At 34.7% G+C, this 19282-nt stretch overlaps 1 protein-coding gene across 1 annotated transcript in view; it reads left to right on the top strand.

Annotated features, from left to right (window-relative positions):
* Nucleotides 1-18773, top strand: part of STT3B (STT3 oligosaccharyltransferase complex catalytic subunit B) — a 107117-nt gene extending 88344 nt beyond the window's left edge. The window contains exons 8-16 of the mRNA XM_041734005.1: nucleotides 256-304; nucleotides 1897-2051; nucleotides 4026-4237; nucleotides 6090-6277; nucleotides 6696-6867; nucleotides 7705-7878; nucleotides 11405-11518; nucleotides 13741-13953; nucleotides 17157-18773. Of these exons, the coding sequence (XP_041589939.1) occupies nucleotides 256-304; nucleotides 1897-2051; nucleotides 4026-4237; nucleotides 6090-6277; nucleotides 6696-6867; nucleotides 7705-7878; nucleotides 11405-11518; nucleotides 13741-13953; nucleotides 17157-17237 (1358 nt within the window). The 3' untranslated portion in view covers nucleotides 17238-18773. The remainder of the gene's footprint in view (nucleotides 1-255; nucleotides 305-1896; nucleotides 2052-4025; nucleotides 4238-6089; nucleotides 6278-6695; nucleotides 6868-7704; nucleotides 7879-11404; nucleotides 11519-13740; nucleotides 13954-17156) is intronic.
* Nucleotides 18774-19282: the final 509 nt, after the last annotated feature.

Below are 19282 nucleotides of genomic sequence, written 5' to 3'. Positions count from 1 at the left end.
ATGTGAAAATTTTTTATGATTTTTATCTCTCAACTTTTATTTCTCTGAGAATGTGATCTCCATGGATATTTGTTGTTATATGATTACTAACCTTATTTTATCTGACTGCCAGCTGCATGAAATACGTTGTCACTTACAAAAAAAAAAAAAAACAACCCTGAAATTATTTAATATTAACTTATATTAACCCATAACAATCAGTAAAAATAAACAATAAAAAGGCAGATTTATTTCCTCTACGTTTTTTCTTCCAAGGTTACATTGCACCATGGAGTGGCAGGTTTTACTCATTGTGGGACACTGGGTAAGTGCGGATAAGTTATTTGCCCTAATACTATTTTAAAATACCATTTTTTCTCTGTTGCTCTATTTCAGTATCTTGGCAACGTTTCTGAAGTACCCAGCTTATGCTAGTTTAGTAAATGTTGAATCATCCCGTGTAATTTATCTTTGTTTAAAATTCCTGTTTAGAATGCACCTTTACTGTGATATATGTAAGTCATACATTTCTGTTCTACATGGTCAAATCCTTATTTTAGTTCTGTTTGTCAAAAAACATTGCAGGTAACATGTGTGCCCTTTTAATGATTGATTTTTGTTTTTAACAATTATGTTTAGTTTCCATCTTTTAGTAATACTTAATTTTTAATTCTTAAGGTGCTGTGTTACAAACCCATATGCTAGAGTTGTGAAGAAAGGTTACCTAACTTCTTTCCTAATACCACATTATCTAAGTTCCTTGATATTTTTAATCTATCAAATACACTTGAGGGTATTTTTACACTTTTTAAAGAGTGCTATTATAAAATGAATTAATAAAAAATTTTGGTTTTAAATTAGACAACTAGTTCAGTAAAACTTTTTGTCTCTAAAATGTTTTCCTAAGGATAGACTATAATCTGTTGATGATAATTTGTTTCTCTTCCCTCTTCCCCATTGTTTGTCTTTTTTGTTACTTCCTATATGGCCCAGTAAACCTACCAATAAACAATTTATTGTTTGGGCCTGCCTTTTGATATAATATGAAAAGGGCTCAGGCCCAGATCTAACTAAAGGCATAAGCAAATGATGTATAAATGAATGAAACTAACATTTAGACATGTTTTAAGAGATCAGTCTGTGGATCACCAAAAAGTTTGAGGGAAAGAAAACCCTGGTTGTAGACCGTTATTCTGATGAGGTTAAAATACTAGGTCATATTTTTAGAAGTCATGCTTGATTGACTGTTTTAGAATCTCAGGGCATTTCAGGAGCTATTTGTCCTATCCTTTCCTCTTCCCTCACCTGCCTTTGTATCATCTTGTTAAGAAAGGTATGGCAATATGATATCTTACTGGATAAGGTATTTCTACTATTAATAAGTCCAAAATATGTGTAGCTTGTTGATACAAACAACGAGATGCTAAGCAAAACTGCAGAAAATTCTATTTGAGCAAAGATTTTTGTATTAAAAGTCAGAGCCAACACTTTTATAACTGGCTTTAGATAAGTCTTCCAATTTTTTTTTTTTTTTAATTTATTTATGATAGTCATACAGAGAGAGAGAGAGAGGCAGAGACACAGGCAGAGGGAGAAGCAGGCTCCATGCACCAGGAGCCTGATGTGGGATTCGATCCCGGGTCTCCAGGATCGCGCCCTGGGCCAAAGGCAGGCGCCAAACCGCTGCGCCACCCAGGGATCCCAAGTCTTCCAATTTTAGAAGTGGCATATTGGTTTTAGTTTTACCAGTGTGGACCAGATTTATTTCCAGTTTCTAAGTTACATTGGAATATACTTTTAAGCAAGAAGGGGTGAGGGGATAGGAACCATATTTACAGTCAAAGGAAATTTCTTCATCTAAAAGGAACTCCTCCTGTTTTATTAAATTTTAAACAATATTAACTTTTTAAATACCAGGTATGCAAAAATACACATTCCAATTATTGCATCAGTGTCTGAACATCAACCTACGACTTGGGTATCTTTCTTCTTTGATCTACATATTCTTGTGTGTACCTTCCCAGCAGGCCTATGGTTCTGCATTAAAAATATCAACGATGAAAGAGTATTTGGTAAGAGATTTTTAATAAATACTTTGATTTGAAACAATTTTCTTTATTGAGGCTATCACTTTAAAAAAGTTTTGTTTTTCTTTGCTGGAGTCGTAGCATATTCAAGATAAATTTCCTCTCTCAATTTGTGTGTCTAGCCAAGAAAAATTCAGTGAATTTGCATTATATATACTCATATTAAAATGTTTTAAATTAATTTAGAACTATTATATAAATTTTCAATTGGGTAGAGATTTTCTGAGAGATTAATGTTATAGTCTGTGGCTGAGAATTGGAAATTATAACTTTGTTGACTATATTGTCTTCATTTTCTGAATTAGCTTTATTAAGTAGGAAGAAGTTTGTAGCAGCAATCATTGTCCAGATTTCAGTATAAAGTTATTTTGTAATGGAGTAAGAATCACCTTTAAGTTAACACCCGCTTCACTGATAGATTTGTGTATGTATATTTCCACCTAAAAAGGTGATGAGACAAACTATTTTAAAGCCAAGTGGTTAGAATTTTACATTCATGATACAAGTAGATGAAATAAGCAGACTAAAGACCTTTACATGATAAAGTCATCGCAAGAAGTATACTGTGGCTGTTTTGCAGGTGTTAAAACCTGAAACTTTAAAAAGGTTTGTAACATGCACAGGGTCATATAACCAAATAATTTGTAGTACCAGGACTGAACTTCTATAAGTATGATGCATGAACCATTATTAACACTCAAGTTACTATTCCAGAGTAAAGTCAGGGGAGAAAAATAGCACCTGTGTGAGTTATAGCCAGGGATGATAATCATTCTCGTTCTGTTGATATAGATCAATGGAATTTGGATAAGGTTGTGTTAATATTCTGTTACTCAGAAGGATTTAGCTTAAACGTTTTGCCCACCTCATTAGGCAGCATTCCCAATCCCAGATATATACCCAAGAGAGGTGAGTGTGTATGTTCAACAAGGGACATGTTTAAGAATATACATAGCAACTTTATCCGTAATAGCCCCTAAATAGAAACATTCCAGAGGTTATCAGCAATATAATAAATTTTGATGTATTTGTATAATGTAGTATATAAAACACAGCATTTAATAAGAGAATAGCATGAGTAAATAAGCCAGTACAAAGAGAACACTTTGATATAATTTCATTTTAAGAAGTTCAAGAATAAAAAAAAAAAAATTAATGCTTTAGAAGTTCAAATAGTGATTACCTTTAATAGAGAGGAGCAGAGGTAGCTGTTGACTGGGAAAAGGCATGAAGTTTCCTTCTGAGGGAGATATACAAATGTTCTATATTTTGATATGGATGGTAATTACATGGATCTGTATTATGTAAAAATTCATTGAGCTGATCATCTAAGAATATGGTATAATCTACGGTCAAGAAAAAAAAATTAGTTTCAAATGAGAGAAGAGCTCTGATGACCATTGACTTTGTAAAGTCATACAGCCTTCAGCCAGAATTGGTGGAGCCTTTAGTATTAAAAATTACTTTAAAAAATTTTAAGTTTCTTGGCAGTAAGTTTACAAGTTCCCCCTTTGGTTAATAAATTATATTCTTCTCATCCCATTCTTACTTTAAAGCAGGCTTTATACCAGATGTTTGCATTGACTTTTCATAGACTGTTTGATTCTGTAAACTTACTGTGCCTAATAATATAATTCACCCAATATGTTTAGTCTGTCAGCTATGGATTTTCTAATATGTGATGCTATTGACAAATGCTAAATTGTCATTTTTCCCATAATAATTAAGTTTGAATCATGATACATTTACCTAAAACTGTTGATATGTAGTATTTAGTCAACTTATAATTTCTAAATATGACTATTAAGTCAGTTGGTCTGTATTATCAATTTAAAACAATTAGCTCTTTTATGAGATGTTTGTTTCTTTTTAGCTCTGGTTTATAATGTAGTATTAAACATTGAGCTCAGTTTTCTGTGGACATTTTCTGAAGTGTTATAAGAGAACTTGTCTTTGCAGTTGCTCTGTATGCAATCAGTGCTGTCTATTTTGCTGGAGTGATGGTGCGGCTGATGTTGACTTTGACTCCGGTCGTCTGTATGCTGTCGGCAATTGCGTTCTCAAATGTTTTTGAGCACTATTTGGGGGATGACATGAAAAGGGAAAACCCACCTGTGGAAGACAGCAGTGATGAGGATGATAAAAGAAACCCAGGAAATTTGTATGATAAGGTGGGAATCTAAGTAAGACCTTTAATATTTTTATGTGCTTTATTTTTCTACCATGGTAAGAACTATACATATTAAGAAAAATGATTAAACAGGGATTTAGACCACCTGTGACATTTCTAGTTGGTCTTTATTGTTTGCCTCAAAATTTGGGTCCTATTTGGTCTTTTGGTCTTTTAGCTTAGAATAAGAAAATATAATGTAATCAGAGAAGGGATTCTCATTTCTTATTGGTCAAGTTTTATCTGAAACCTCTCTATTTTTGAGAGTAACAACCTTGTGCTCTACTTAATATGCAAAATTTAGCACTATAAGCCCTTTTTTTTTTTTTAATTTTTTTTTTTATTATTTATTTATGTAGTCATACAGAGAGAGAGAGAGAGAGAGAGAGAGAGAGGCAGAGACACAGGCAGAGGGAGAAGCAGGCTCCATGCACCGGGAGCCCGACGTGGGATTCGATCCCGGGTCTCCAGGATCGCGCCCTGGGCCAAAGGCAGGCGCCAAACCGCTGCGCCACCCAGGGATCCCCTATAAGCCCTTTTGAAATGATGTGCACAAGCATACTAATCCTTTAGGCCCATATTCAGTGTAAACTTTTTAAATATTTGGTTGATTAAAAGTAAAATAAAGGGAATAAAGTACCTTTAAAAAAACAAGCCTCTTGGTGACGTGAGTGATAAGTTGATTAAGCATCTGACTCTTGATTTGGCTCAGATCATGATCTCAGGGTCATGAGATTGAGCCCTCCCTCAGGCTCCACAACGGTGAAGAGTGATTAAGATTCTCTCCTGCCTCGCCCCTCCTTCACTTACGTGAGTGTGCACATACAATGTCTCACTCTTAGAAAAAAAAAAGCCTCAGCAACAGATAGCTGGCCAATATTACTGTAATTTACTTTTAACCTCTCACCTAACACAGCAGGGTAATATTTGGTGCAGGTATAGAAAAGACTTGTAACAGCACATGTCTTGAGTGATATATTTTTTAATCCTATGTTGTTTTTTATTTTCATGGAGGGGGCAACCTTTTATGAAAAAATATGAAATATGTCACAAAATTGCATATCATCTTGTGTAGGGGACATATTAAACTTCACTATTTGAATATTAACTAGGTTTTAAAATACCAACCAATAAGCAATGAAAATTCCTGGTATAAATATCAACTTTGAAATTCTTCCTTTCCTTAGTACAAGTCCAAGAGAATTCATACATCTTTGTGTTAATAAAGCATGTTCTTGCTTTTGTGGTGGTTATGTTTTGTTATGTGGTTTTTTAAACGAGCCTTGCAGTTTAGAACCTGTGACTCTGTTTTTTTAGTTTTGGGTGGGATTTTGTTATTGCTGTTTACAAAAATGTAATCTTAACCAATCTGTTATTTTGAGGCTTTGGTAATTAGAAGATTATGATAATGGAGGTTTTTCCTATACTAAAGTCCAGGTCTGAATTATAGATGGACATTGCCATTTTCAGGATGACAAATGTAGATTTTATATAAGAAAGGTTGCCAAAATGAGACAATTTGGTTATCTCCTTTGTCTTTTTTTTTTTTCCCCTTTGTATTTAAATAAAACCTAAGGGTACCTGGGTTTGAAAGTTTCTTACTAAAGATACTATGCTCTGTGATCAGCTCCTGAATTGGATATAGTCCCAGAAATCCTTCTTATTCACATTTGATTTTAGAATCTACCTTGATAATTTTTAGAAAACATTGTATCCCTCACACAAGAACACCTATGGTTATACATTTTCTTTCTTAAAGAATTAAATTTATTTAACATTCTCACATTTTTCCTTAATGTCTTAGTGAAGGAAGTGAAATAATGAGTTTGTTTAACCAGTTTTTCTATCTTCAGGCAGGTAAAGTGAGGAAACATGTAACTGAACAGGAAAAAACTGAAGAAGGATTAGGTCCTAATATAAAAAGCATTGTCACCATGTTGATGCTGATGCTGCTGATGATGTTTGCAGTTCACTGTACCTGGGTCACAAGCAATGCCTACTCCAGTCCAAGTGTGGTCCTGGCCTCTTATAATCATGATGGGTAAGAAAGTAACTTAGCTATAAGATTTTTTACCAACCCTTTTTTTCTTTCTGAAAAGATAGAATGATATTTGTGAGGCTCTACATTTGAATCCACCATGTTTTTCTTTTACCTCCCCAATGACACTTCTTCCCCAGCTTCCACTTCACTTGAATGCTTGTTATACTTGCGGAGAATATCAGACCCCACCCCAGAACTACTAAACCAGAATCTGCATTTTTTTCAAGATAGGTGATTTGTGTGCATATTACAGTTTAATAAAAAAATACTAACCTAGCTCTTTTTGGATGTCTTCCTCCCCCCTACTGTTGAGGCTTTTAAAATGTGAAATTATTTAATGGTTTTATTCCCTCAAGGTTTTAAGTGATCCTCTTCACATTTAAGATCTTATTTTTAAAAATATTCTGATTCCTTTCAGCACCAGGAATATCTTAGATGATTTTAGAGAAGCTTACTTTTGGCTAAGGCAAAATACAGATGAACATGCCCGAGTAATGTCTTGGTGGGATTATGGATATCAGATAGCTGGAATGGCTAATAGAACTACTTTGGTGGATAATAACACCTGGAATAACAGCCACATAGCACTGGTAAGAATTTGATAAAAGATTAAAAATTATAAATTTTTATTTACTACTTAGTAAGCAGGTTTCACTTTGGTTTTGAGTAGGGGAAATGTGGGTAAAAGTACTGTTTGCTGAATTCTCAAAATGGTATTTCACACATTCAATAAAGTAAATGCAAGCTATGCTTATATACTTTGTTTTTAAGAATGGTATATACTTATTTAAATATTCAGAATTGTAGGCTGATTTCTGGCACATCACATGATAAATTTAGCTCACTGAAGAATTAGGCAAAATCTGAAACTTTTAAAGTATTGTTTAACTTGTATTTTCCATTATTAAATTAAAAATTTTTGTAAGTATATAAAGCCAAATGTACTGCATTTTATGGGCATGTAAATTATGTTCACTCTATTAAGTAAGTAATTTGCATAAATTAAGGTAATCACGTCTCTATTAAAGATTTTAAATAGATAATGGATATTAACCAAATGAGTGCTATTTGTATTAGTGTTGTAGCTAATCATCTGGTAAACTGAGAAGAATATATTTATACCAGCTATATCACTGGTCATTCCTGGCCTTGAGGTTATGAGAAATTGCGTTTCTTTTCTTGCCTGCTTTGGAACTTAATTAGTAGCACAGTATTAGAACATGTATTCAGATGGTGACATTTCTGCTATAATTGGTTATAGTAAGTGAGGTGGTTCTAGATCCTGGTAAATTTGTTGAATTCGTAGCAAATCATCTCTTTAGAAAGAATTCCAAACTCTTGAGGTACATTCTGTCCGATATACATTCATTTTTATTTTTAGTGTACCGTGGGAATGAGTACACACTTTGTCATTTTTTATTCCATAGGTGGGAAAAGCTATGTCTTCAAATGAATCAGCAGCCTATAAAATCATGAGGAGTCTGGATGTAGATTATGTTTTGGTTATTTTTGGAGGAGTTATTGGCTATTCTGGTGATGACATCAACAAGTTTCTCTGGATGGTTAGGATAGCTGAAGGAGAACATCCAAAAGACATTCGGGTAAGAAACGAGGTCATTCTACACGTATAAAAGACAGTTCCAGTGTCCGAGGAATTTGCTAATTGTATCGTGTTTTTCTCATCATCTTTTCCCCTAAATTAGTCCCTCACTCCGACTTTACTATTTATTAAAGATATACTATGAGCATTTTTCCAGGTTTAAAATTTTTGAAGTTTGGGACAGCTGGGTGGCTCAGCGGTTGAGCCATCTGCCTTTGACTCAGGGCATGATCCTGGGGTCTGGGATCAAGTCCCACATCGGGCCCCTACAGAGAGCCTGCTTCTCCCTCTTCCTATGTCTCTGCCTCTCGCTCTCTCTGTCTCTCATGAATAAATAAAATCTTAAAAAAAAATAAAATAAAAATTATGAAGTTCATTGATACTTCTGTTCTCCCCTGTGAAACTGTTCCCTCTCAAGACTCTTTTTTCTCCATTACAGCCTTTCAGTTCTGCCCTTTCTTTCCATTTATATTGCTTCTACTCTGACACTAACCCTTATGATTGTAAACCTAAAATAGGACAGTATTGCTAACCAGATTGCTGTCTTTGCCTTAATCTTGTTTCCTATCCTTCTCTAACATGACATTGATTATGTCATTTTCCAGCTTAAAAGCCTTCAGTAGATAAACGGCCTTGAAGTCAGAGAGACAGGACTTAGAACTAAAACCCTGCCTCTATCAGCTTGGTGCAGTGGGCAGCTTGTTTTTGGCCAGTCGGCTACCTGGTTGAAACACTAGGTTTGATTCTTGGTTCTGGTGTTATAATGGTGATTAAGGTAGCATAAAATTGTCACTAATGGGGAGGCCAGGAATAATTGATTTGTGGTGCTGTTATGAAAATTTGTTAGTGATATAGATGAAGCTCAGCCTAAGAGTTGATATGAAATAATCTCTGTAATGAATTAGTGGTATATTATCTAAACTCCTTAGCTTGGAGCATAAACCCCTTCATACTTTATTTTTCTTTACTGACCTCTTGTCTCTCTGTCAGTTTTTTTCCATCTGTCAATCTACTCTAGCCCATGAAATTTACCTTGTGGTTTCTTTCTTTTACTTATGTGTTACCTGTGTTTATATACTCTTCTCTTTCTTGGAATACTTTCCCTACCACAGATTTATCCACTCTCCAGAAGCTCTTCTGGTGCACCTGTGTGTTTTATTCATCATCAAATCACATGCAGCCTGTTTTGTTAATAGATTCTAGGATATCTCTTCCCCTGAGTTATGAGCTCATAGAGGATGGGCATCCAGCATTGTGGTTACATGGTAACCACAAAAGGACAAAAGATAAGAGTAACATTCATCACAACCAGAATTAAAGAAACTTTGGGGAAAATGTGTGTCGTGTGATAGGGATGAAGTAAAGTTCCCAACTTTCTGTTCACATGTAATGCTGTGATGTTTTCCTTTAACTATGATTTTAAAACACTACTTCATTGTATTAAATTAATTTAATTTTTCCAGTATGTGATTTTCATTTGTGGATTTGCTTTCGCAGTGTTAAAATTGTGACATATGATAGATCTAGTTACCATGCTTTTTAAATTAAGTATTCTTTGCACTTTGAGAATAGATAATGCATTCACATGGTTCAAAAAATAAGATACAGGGGCGCCTGGGTTGCTCAGTCAGGTTAGCATCTGCCTTTCTGCCCAGATTATGATCTCAGGGTCCTGCAGTCAAGCCCTGCATCTGGCTCCCTGCTGAATGGGAAGTCTGTTTCTCCCTGTCTGGCTCCTCCCACTATTCTCTCTCTCTCTCTGTCTCTCTCTCTCTCTCTCTCAAATAAATCTGTTTGTTTGTTTTTTAAGGTTTTTAAATTATTTGAGAGAGACAGCATGAGTGAACATTGGGGAGGGGGAGAATAAGAAGCAGGCTTCCTGCTGAGCAGGGAGCCCGATGAGGGGCTTGATCTAGGACCCTGGGATCAGATACTTAGGCAGATACTTAACCAGCTGAGCTACCCAAGCGCCCCTAAATAAAATCTTTTTTAAAAAGTAAATATAAATATATAAAGAGATGACACAGTAAAAATTTACCCCCTTCCCCAAGAAAAGAAAAAAAAAGGCCCATGTTTTATATTCTTATAATTCTTATTCTAGCAAGTAACTAGTAGCAAAACATACACTTTGTTTTTGCTTTATTCACTTCATACAATATCTTGGAGATCTTCCGGTCTTAGAATACATGGAGAGCCTTCTTCATTCCTTTATTGCATATCTGCACAGTGGTTGGTTGGTTGTGTGTGTGTGTGTGTGTGTTTGTGTGTACCGTGATTTTTTAACCTTTTGTTCTTGATGGATATTTAGGTTTGTAGTCTTATAAATAGTGGTGTAGTCTTAGAATATATGGAGAGCCTTCTTCGTTCCTTTATTGCATATCTGCACAGTGGTTGGTTGGTTGTGTGTGTGTGTGTGTGTACCGTGATTTTTTAACCTTTTGTTCTTGATGGATATTTAGGTTTGTAGTCTTATAAATAGTGGTGTAGTCTTAGAATATATGGAGAGCCTTCTTCGTTCCTTTATTGCATATCTGCACAGTGGTTGGTTGGTTGTGTGTGTGTGTGTGTGTGTACCGTGATTTTTTAACCTTTTCTTCTTGATGGATATTTAGGTTTGTAGTCTTATAAATAGTGGTGTAAAGAGTGTAATCTACACTCATTATTTTGTCCTTATATAAATATCTCTATAGGATAAATTCCTAGACAAATTTCCATCTGTATTGCCACATTGGCCCTCTTAGAGGGTAATTTATAAATTTTACATAATCCCAATAAAAATTACCAGGTTTTTTAGACATTTCTCCTCCCCAGCCAAAGAACTGATTATTTAGAGTTCAAATGGAATAATAAATAACTTTTAGGAAAACTGAAAAGGTGTAATGGAGTTGAGGATGGAGCAGTTGGAAGGGGCTAGCTTACCTGGGTGTTAAAACCATGGTGTTGGGACCATTCCTTTTAAATAATGAGATTTTATAACATGGTTTAAAATCTGCCCTCCCTCATCCAACTTGTTCTTTTCTTGTGTTGTCTTTTCTTTTCTTTTTTTTTTAGATTTTATTTATTTATTCATAAGAGACAACACACAGAGAGGCAGAGACATACATAGGCAGAGGGAGAAGCAGGCTCCATGCAGGAAGCCCGATGTGGGACTTGATCCTGGGATTCCAGGATCATGCCCTGAGCCGAAGGCAGGTGCTCAACCGCTGAGCCACCCAGGCATCCCATTTCTTGTGTTTTCTTAGATGCTCTTTGTTTCTTATTTATAAATGATTTCTAGACTCAGCTTTAAAAAAAATATCCATGATAGTTTTTGCAGGTTTCTTTTAGGGATCATGTTAAATTTATAAATTAATCTTCTAATACCATATATATATTTTTTAATACCATATTTTTTTGAGATAACTAAATAATGGCTTTTTGAAGATACCTCAAAAGCTACTTCTTAGGGGGAAATGAATGGGGGGAAGCGGGTAGCTTTAAATGTGTTGGATTGAACTGACACAGAAACTTGATTTCTTTTCTTGTAGGAAAGTGACTATTTCACCCCACAAGGAGAATTCCGTGTAGACAAAGCAGGATCCCCCACATTGTTGAATTGCCTTATGTATAAAATGTCATACTACAGATTTGGAGAAATGCAGGTTGGTTACATCAGTTTTCCTATAATCTTTATTCAAAGTAATATTTTTAAAGCAGTCTTGTTTGCCTCTAAAAGCAGGATAATGAATGTTTTAGTTGTGCTGTGAAGAAAAATACATTATCTGAAGATTCCACATATTCCCCACCTCCTTAAATTTAGATTTCTGGAACTACTATGTAAAAAGTTTTTTTTAGAACAAAGATTTCTTTCCAAAATACTAATTAGCACTAGGCTCAAATTCAGCCTTTGCTTGGCATGTTACCTTTTGACCTCATGCTTTTGGAAGATATTTTTCTGCAAGGAAGAGGTCTTCTAGGGAGGAATCCATGTGATCTTAAGTGGGTAGGCTACTTTGCTGTTCAGTGGGGGAAAGCCTGAAATTGAAGAGTCGAGTTATATAGTCACTTCAGATATTCTCTCTCCCTGTTCTGTTTCACAGGGACTATCAGGGTAAGAGTTTGCTAGAATAGTAGGATGATGTGCATACAAAAGTTTAAGGATCCACCTAGTGAGTGAACGTGCAGACACGTGACAAAAAGAAAACAGTGGACTTCCTGCCATAATACCTGGGTTTTACGTCTGGCTTTGTCAGAGTATGTAACCCTTGGACAAGTCACATCCTCCCTGGACTCATTTTTGTCCTTATCTGTATATAATGATATTGGACTGATAGTTTCTGGCGCTCTTTATAGCTCTTCGATTACATGACTGTAGTACCAAGTTATACCTTCATACTAAGATTTCAGTGAAGACTGTCTGATTTCATGTTGCTTTCTGGTTGATACTAGAAGGCAGAGGAAAAATTGCTTGTTGAACTTTAAACAGGTCAAGATAATGTTTCATTATTATTCATTTGGAATTACTCTATAGGTGGCTCTTTTTTGTGTGCAGTTGGCAACACTATTACATTAGTGTCAGGTGTACAAGGTAGTAATTCCACAAGTTTAGACATTGTGTTTACAAGTATAGCTACCATCTGTCACCATATAATGCTATTATAATAACCATTGACTATATTATCTATATTCTGTAGGTGACAATAATTTTTAAAAAAATAGACAATAATTTTACTACAAGATTTAAGGCTTTGTGTTTTGATTTTCTTTGAAGGCAACTGCATGGTCTCTAAGCTCATAAGAAAAAGCACTTAAATAATTATCTCAGAAAATGAATCAAAGATGAGTTTCTCTGGTCATTAATGATAGCATCAGAAGACTTTTTCATGTGTGTGTCCTTAAAATTTATTAAGAGTTTCAAGTCATGCTTCTGGCATGCGTTCATTTTGACACCTTCCCTATTCAAGAATAATAAATGTTTAAGACACGAATACAACTTTTCTATTGTTGTAGATATGCGAGAACAAGTTATTCCCTCATTAGTGTTTATTATGGTTTTGTTTTAAAGTTGAATATGCTTATGCTCTATGTGAACATAAACATAGTCTGAGAGAACTTCTTAAAATCTTCTCCCCTCCCCCCATTTTTTCCTTTTTTCGTTCCTCATAAATCCTCCCGTGGTTTGGCTTTTCTAACTTCCTTTATAGTTTCCACTTTCTGGTTGTAGTATCACTGCTTACTTGTGCATTTATTTAAGAAATAACACTGGGGAGATAAAGCCACACTCTGAATAAGATAAAGTCATCATGCAGCTTACCTCCTAGTGGAGGATACAGGTAATTTTAAAAATAAATAAAAAATGTTAGCAGTGAATGCTATAGAATAAAAGATAAGGAAACAGTGGAGGAGACTTCTCAACCACCAATTTCAAGAAAATAATTCCTTGAATAGATGGTTTTTGGGCTAAGACCAAAGGATAGAAAGGAGACAGCCTAGCGGAAGAGCTGAATGAAGAACTTTTGGGCTGAGAGAATAGATAGTGCAAGGCCCTGAAACAGAAAAGACGTCCCTTCTGTGTGTTTCTCTATATACCTAGAAAAAGGGATTTAATGGATTTCCTTTGGTTGGCTGTTTTGGTTTTTTATGCCCGCAGGCTGCTCATCTACTCCTAAGGGTTCAGTGAAATTCTAATTCTGCTGTATTTAATTTCTCTCTTCCTGATTTCTTCCTATCTAGTTAGCGGCATATGAGAAATGTTACGATATATTGCTCTGATTCTGTTTTGTAGTTTAAAGGGAGAGATTTGCACTCTGATTATACCATTTACTATCTTCTAATACTGAATGTTTTCCAAAATAGTTAACATCTACTACTGTCACTTTTGCAGCTGGATTTTCGTACACCCCCAGGTTTTGATCGAACACGTAATGCTGAGATTGGAAACAAAGACATTAAGTTCAAACATTTGGAGGAAGCCTTTACATCAGAACACTGGCTTGTGAGGATATATAAAGTGAAAGCACCTGATAACAGGGAGACACTAGACCATAAACCTCGAGTCACCAACATTTTCCCAAAACAGAAGTATTTGTCAAAGAAGGTGGGTGCCAAGGGAAGTCATATCTATGAAAAGTGTAGCTCAGAGTTGGTAGGTGGTTGGTTGATCTGAAAAAGTTACTAAAGATTACTAATAAATTTTCATTTGCCCCATCTGTGTAGACTAGCTTATATACAAAGTTAAGAATCAAGCTAGCCAACTAGGGCCAGTCCTTTCAAACTGAGCACTTGAAATATCCCAAGCAACAGTCTTTAATGCATAGCATGTGGTTATCAGTGAACCAAGCTGGGATTTTCCAGAGGCATTCTGGCTTTTTAGTTTGGGTCATTCCCATTAGTAAGACTTATTGAAGGTAAGATATGTCTGAGGCCATCACTTTCTGAACTTTTGTGAAAGTAAAAATGTGATTGATTTTTCATCTTTTGGTTAAAGCACGTTTATATTGCACTTTCATGTTCCATTCTCAGTATGTTGCTACTTTATTAAGTAAAAACCAAAGTTGAGGGGGCACCTGGGTGTCTCAGTTAGTTAAGCATCTGCCTTCAGCTCAGATCATGATATTGGGGTCCCCGCTTGTGTTCTCTTTCTCTTTCTCTCTGTCTCAAATAAATAAATAAACATCTTTAAAAACAACAACTAAGTTTGAATTCGATTGGTAGAGTCTTGAATTTTAAAAAATCATTTAGGGCAGCCCGGGTGGCTCAGTGGTTTAGCACGCCTTCAGCCCAGGGCATGATCCTGGAGATCCAGGATCAAGTCCCACGTCGGGCTCCCTGCGTGGAGCCTGCTTTTCCCTCTGCCTGTGTCTCTGCCTCTCTCTCTCTCTCTCTTTCTGTTTCTCATGAATAAATAAATAAAATCTTTAAATAAATAAATAAAAATCATTTATCTTAAGACTATTATTTTTAAGTCTAATTATCATGACAAAGCTTGTAGACAGGAATTATGAAGATGAGACTATTCTAGTCCTTTGTAATAAATATTTAATAAGATATGAAGTATTTTATTGAAGGTCATTATTGCTCACTTAAGCCAAATAGATCTAATCTTTGCTATAATAGGCAACTAAAAATGAGTATTTATATAGGTTTCTCTCTGTGGGAGATGGAAAATAATGAGCAGTCAGGTAAAATACTAGGATTGTATTTTAAGGTACTATTCTTATAATACTAACTATTAGACTCATTTCAGTCTTAAGTCTTGAAAGATGCTTAGGTTTACATTGCTCGGATGAGTATTTTAAAAATCACTAAAGCAGTTGTCTTTCACTTTGCATTACTTAAATATATTCAAAGTAAAGATTATTTCAATGTGTATTATAAAATTATTAGGAACTTTTAAATTAATACTTTCTCTCAGATATAGATCACCATATCTAGACTGTAGACTGATATATTTAAATGTGTTACATAGAGCTGACATGCATGTGTTAGTCATATCAAATTCACTTAACAGCCTTTATTTATATCAAATGGCAAATCAAATGACCTAATTTTTCATTACTATGTGGGAGGAGAAACTGGTGAGTTACATCAGTGTAAGAGTCAGAACAGATGCTGCTAGTCTCAAGGCAGTCAATCCTGAGACACCTAAGCCGTTAAAGTCTTCCCTGAGAAGTCCATTGAACTTGCTGTCTAACTGATGATAGTGAATTTTCTTAATCTGACCTCTTCTGTCAAACCATCATTTCCCCCCAAATCAATAAATAAGTGGATAAATATTAGTCTGCCTTGTGTGCCCAAAACATGTTCTAGTAGCCAACAACATGGAGTTTTGAATTTCAAGTTTCCATGTCTTTATGTTCTGTTTTATACCAGCACTAGAGGAATATTTGCTTTCCTCCTCCTACCCTAGTTTTTACTTCTGGGGCTGTGTAGTCAGTCATTTGAGAACTTACTCCTACCACTACAAAGCTGACAAAGCTGAGGCACTAGGAATTGTAGTTCAGGGCTGGAGAAAAGACTTTTTGGCATGGTTCATTGAGGGTCTAGTTACATACTTGACAAACCTGGGGCATTTTACATGATCTTATAGAAAAGGTTTCATGTTAGAATCTTCAGATAATAAGGAAACTAACTCCTTGACCTGGTTTGAATTTTTTTCAATTATGCCCTCTGGTATTTTTTACTTTTCTGCCCTTGTAAATCAGTAATAATGTAAAATAAATTATGGGCAAGTTAGCAGTAGCTAATTTTTGTAACCTTAAAAAGGCATTTTGCCTTGTATTCTTGTGCCTGTTAGAAAAAACTATAAATTGTTTTAAACCTAATATAAATTGCATCATAGAGCATTTACTCTAATAAGTTTCTGAAACCATCTCCAGGAGTTGTATTTGTCTTCAACCTCTTCTGACTTCTAAGTGCTTTAAATTACTTGTTTGCAAAAAATATTTGCTGTTTTCAGTATCTGTGGATGTGTTAGAGTGTCAGACACATGTGTCTATATGATTTGTCTTCTAAGATGCTAAAATAGCAAACATTTTTGCAGTAAGTTCTACCACCACATTTGTAGTGATTTATCTTAGACCAAAAAACATCTGTTGAAAGTATTTTAGTGGGATCCTGAAGTGTTCAGAAAAATGTTATTTTTTTTTAAAGATCTATGAAACTCAAAGAATGTTACAGCTTTTTTTTTTTTTCGGTGTTTGGTTTTTGTTTTGTTTTTCATTTTTTAAGTTCTTATTTTTCTACCTAAATTGGGAAAATGTGCCAAGTAATTTTATTTCCTTTCATTTTTATAGATAGGTACAATCACCCTCAATTTACATGTAACAAAAGTTACTGAGTTTTAATTTGTATTTGATACTATTAAATCAGTATTTCTGATACTAATTCTTGGAGGCTAAATCAAGAGCCGCATTAACATTTCCTGATTCCTTAGTCTAGTGTTATATTGTCATGCTGGAAATGTGAGTAATTATTGCAGCTAAGCATTTAGTGGTTGAGAGGGAAGGCAGGAGTTCATTTACCTGGTGGTGAGGAATATATGAAAGGCTTTTAAGGAATGCTCCGGTATTGTTTTCATCTTAGTTAGGGACCTAGTTCAATTTACCTTTGATCTCTCAGCATACTTAACATAGAACGATTATTGGGTCTCATTGATTGTTCAAGCAGTCCAGCCATAGGAAGAACTCTAAAGGCTTGTTAACGACAGTTCTCATCACAATGCTTTAAACCATGTGTGTATATATTTTTTAATCTATGGTAAACCTACACTAATCTCATGTGTTCTGTTTTCTTTTTTAGACTACAAAGAGGAAGCGTGGCTACATTAAAAATAAGCTAGTTTTTAAGAAAGGCAAGAAAATATCTAAGAAGACTGTTTAAATATACTGTTCTGGTTCCTAACTTGAAGCAGTTGTCTTTGTGAGAACCGGTCTTTGCCTTTAGCTCATGTCATGTTTCACAACAGAGGGTACAGAACCATCACTGGTCCAGATTAATGTACAAAATTCTCTGGCAACGCCTGATTTAAAAAATAAAATTGGCTTATTGAGAACAGCTATTTTCTATTTGTAATGTGAAGCAAGACAGAGCACTGCTGTAAATGTCTAACAGCAGATTTTTTTTATTGGTACATATTATCCTTCAAATCTGAGAATTTGGACTAATTGCACCAAAGAACCCTCTAATTTGGTCCCTGGCACATGCATACTTGTCAATGTTTTTATTTTTTACAAGACCTACATTTTATTTGAATTACCCAAATAGCAATATGTAAAATACAAATGACAAATGTGATGTTTCTTGATCCAGTAAACTAGTACAGGTCTGAGAAAGAGGTATTAGAAAAATAATTATACTTCCTTGAACTATATTTATTTTCATGTTTCTCCAATGCATAGAATGTTTCATCAAATGTACATTTCCTGTTGCTTACTACTTGCTCTGTCAAAGAAGAAGCTGCTGTTTCAAAGATGGACCTCTGAGTAACTAATTGATGCAAATAGTTTTTTATGTTGACGCATTGCTGCTGTTAGCAGTTGTTTTCACTAGGTACTTACAGAGCAGATCTCATGCATTGTTCATTCAAGGGCTAAATTTATATCCTTTGGAAGGTATGGCAACTGCACATAATGTTGCTTACCAGGATAAGTTTTGGTATCACTGAGATTAGCACTATGTTTACATGCAAAAGATTAAGGAAAAAAACCCTTAAAGTGGACAGGTATCCAAAGTTCCTTATCTGTGACTCTTCAAAATGACAAAGGATTTGTAAACTTTGCCTGGATTTCTCTCATTTTTTAATAGTTTCATTCATCACAATGATTTTATCCTCTGCTCCATTTTTTTTAAATCCCTGAAGCATTTGATGAAACACTCTTTAATGCTATATGCATTTTCTTACTTTTATTAAAAATGTGACAATTGTCAAAAAATGCACTAAAATATAAATGGAGATTGAACATGTTCATTTTCCAGCTTATAGGCAACTTTATATAGACTTGAAAATTTTCTCCAGTTGTTTAGTAAAAGTGAAAGAGAAAGGGTTTTTCCTGCCACAGGATATAACTTTTTTTTATATAAACAAGCATAACTTACCACTGCTTTTGGTGGAAAAGTGCAGAATAGTATGTACCTTTTATGAAGAAGAGTGTAATTTACAATATTCAGTGAGAATGTTACTGCTGATTTTCTTTTCCAAAGTGTAGAATATTCTTTGATTTATAGAATTCATTTTGACCCAGATGATGGTTCTTTTACAGACCAATAAAATGGCTGAACATTTTCACAAATAAAGTGTAACTAAATCTGGATTTCTGATACCTTGTCATTTGGGGGATTTTATTTTACTTTGTTGCTTTAAACTTCAATGCAGAGAAGTTATTGACTGTAGGGGAAATAAAGTTAATTCAAATTTTGTGTTAAGTGTTGTCTTTTATAAATATTTTTGAAAGGAGTTAGAGTACTGAACACATAATTCCTTCCTTGTTCACTTTTACAAAGATTTTAGAGAATATGTAGAATAGTAGTCCTCTCTCCTTGTTTGTAGTTTGGCTTTCCTCAGTTTCAGTTTCCCGCAGTCAACCGTGATCCAGAAGCAAATGATTCTCCTTATGATGCATCTTTAGAAGGTCAGTAGTAGCCTAACACATATCACAATGCCTACGTCATTCACCTCACTTCATCGCATAGGTATTTTATTATCTCACATCATCACAGGAAGAAAGGTGAGTATAATATAAAGATATTGAAAGAAAGAAACCACATTCACATTAACTTTTATTACAGTAGATTTTTGTCATTCTGTTTTATGTTAATCACTGTGCCTAATTTATAAATTAAACTTTATTATGTATTATGTGTAGGAAAATATAGAATATATAGGGTTGGGTACTGTCTGCATGGGTACTGTCTGTATCCACTGGGGG

Source organism: Vulpes lagopus, chromosome 19 (genome assembly GCF_018345385.1).
Source record: "Vulpes lagopus strain Blue_001 chromosome 19, ASM1834538v1, whole genome shotgun sequence".
In the NCBI taxonomy this organism is placed as follows: domain Eukaryota; kingdom Metazoa; phylum Chordata; class Mammalia; order Carnivora; family Canidae; genus Vulpes; species Vulpes lagopus.
The sequence above is the reverse complement of the archived record's forward strand: the minus strand, read 5'-3'. Positions and strand labels throughout refer to the sequence as shown.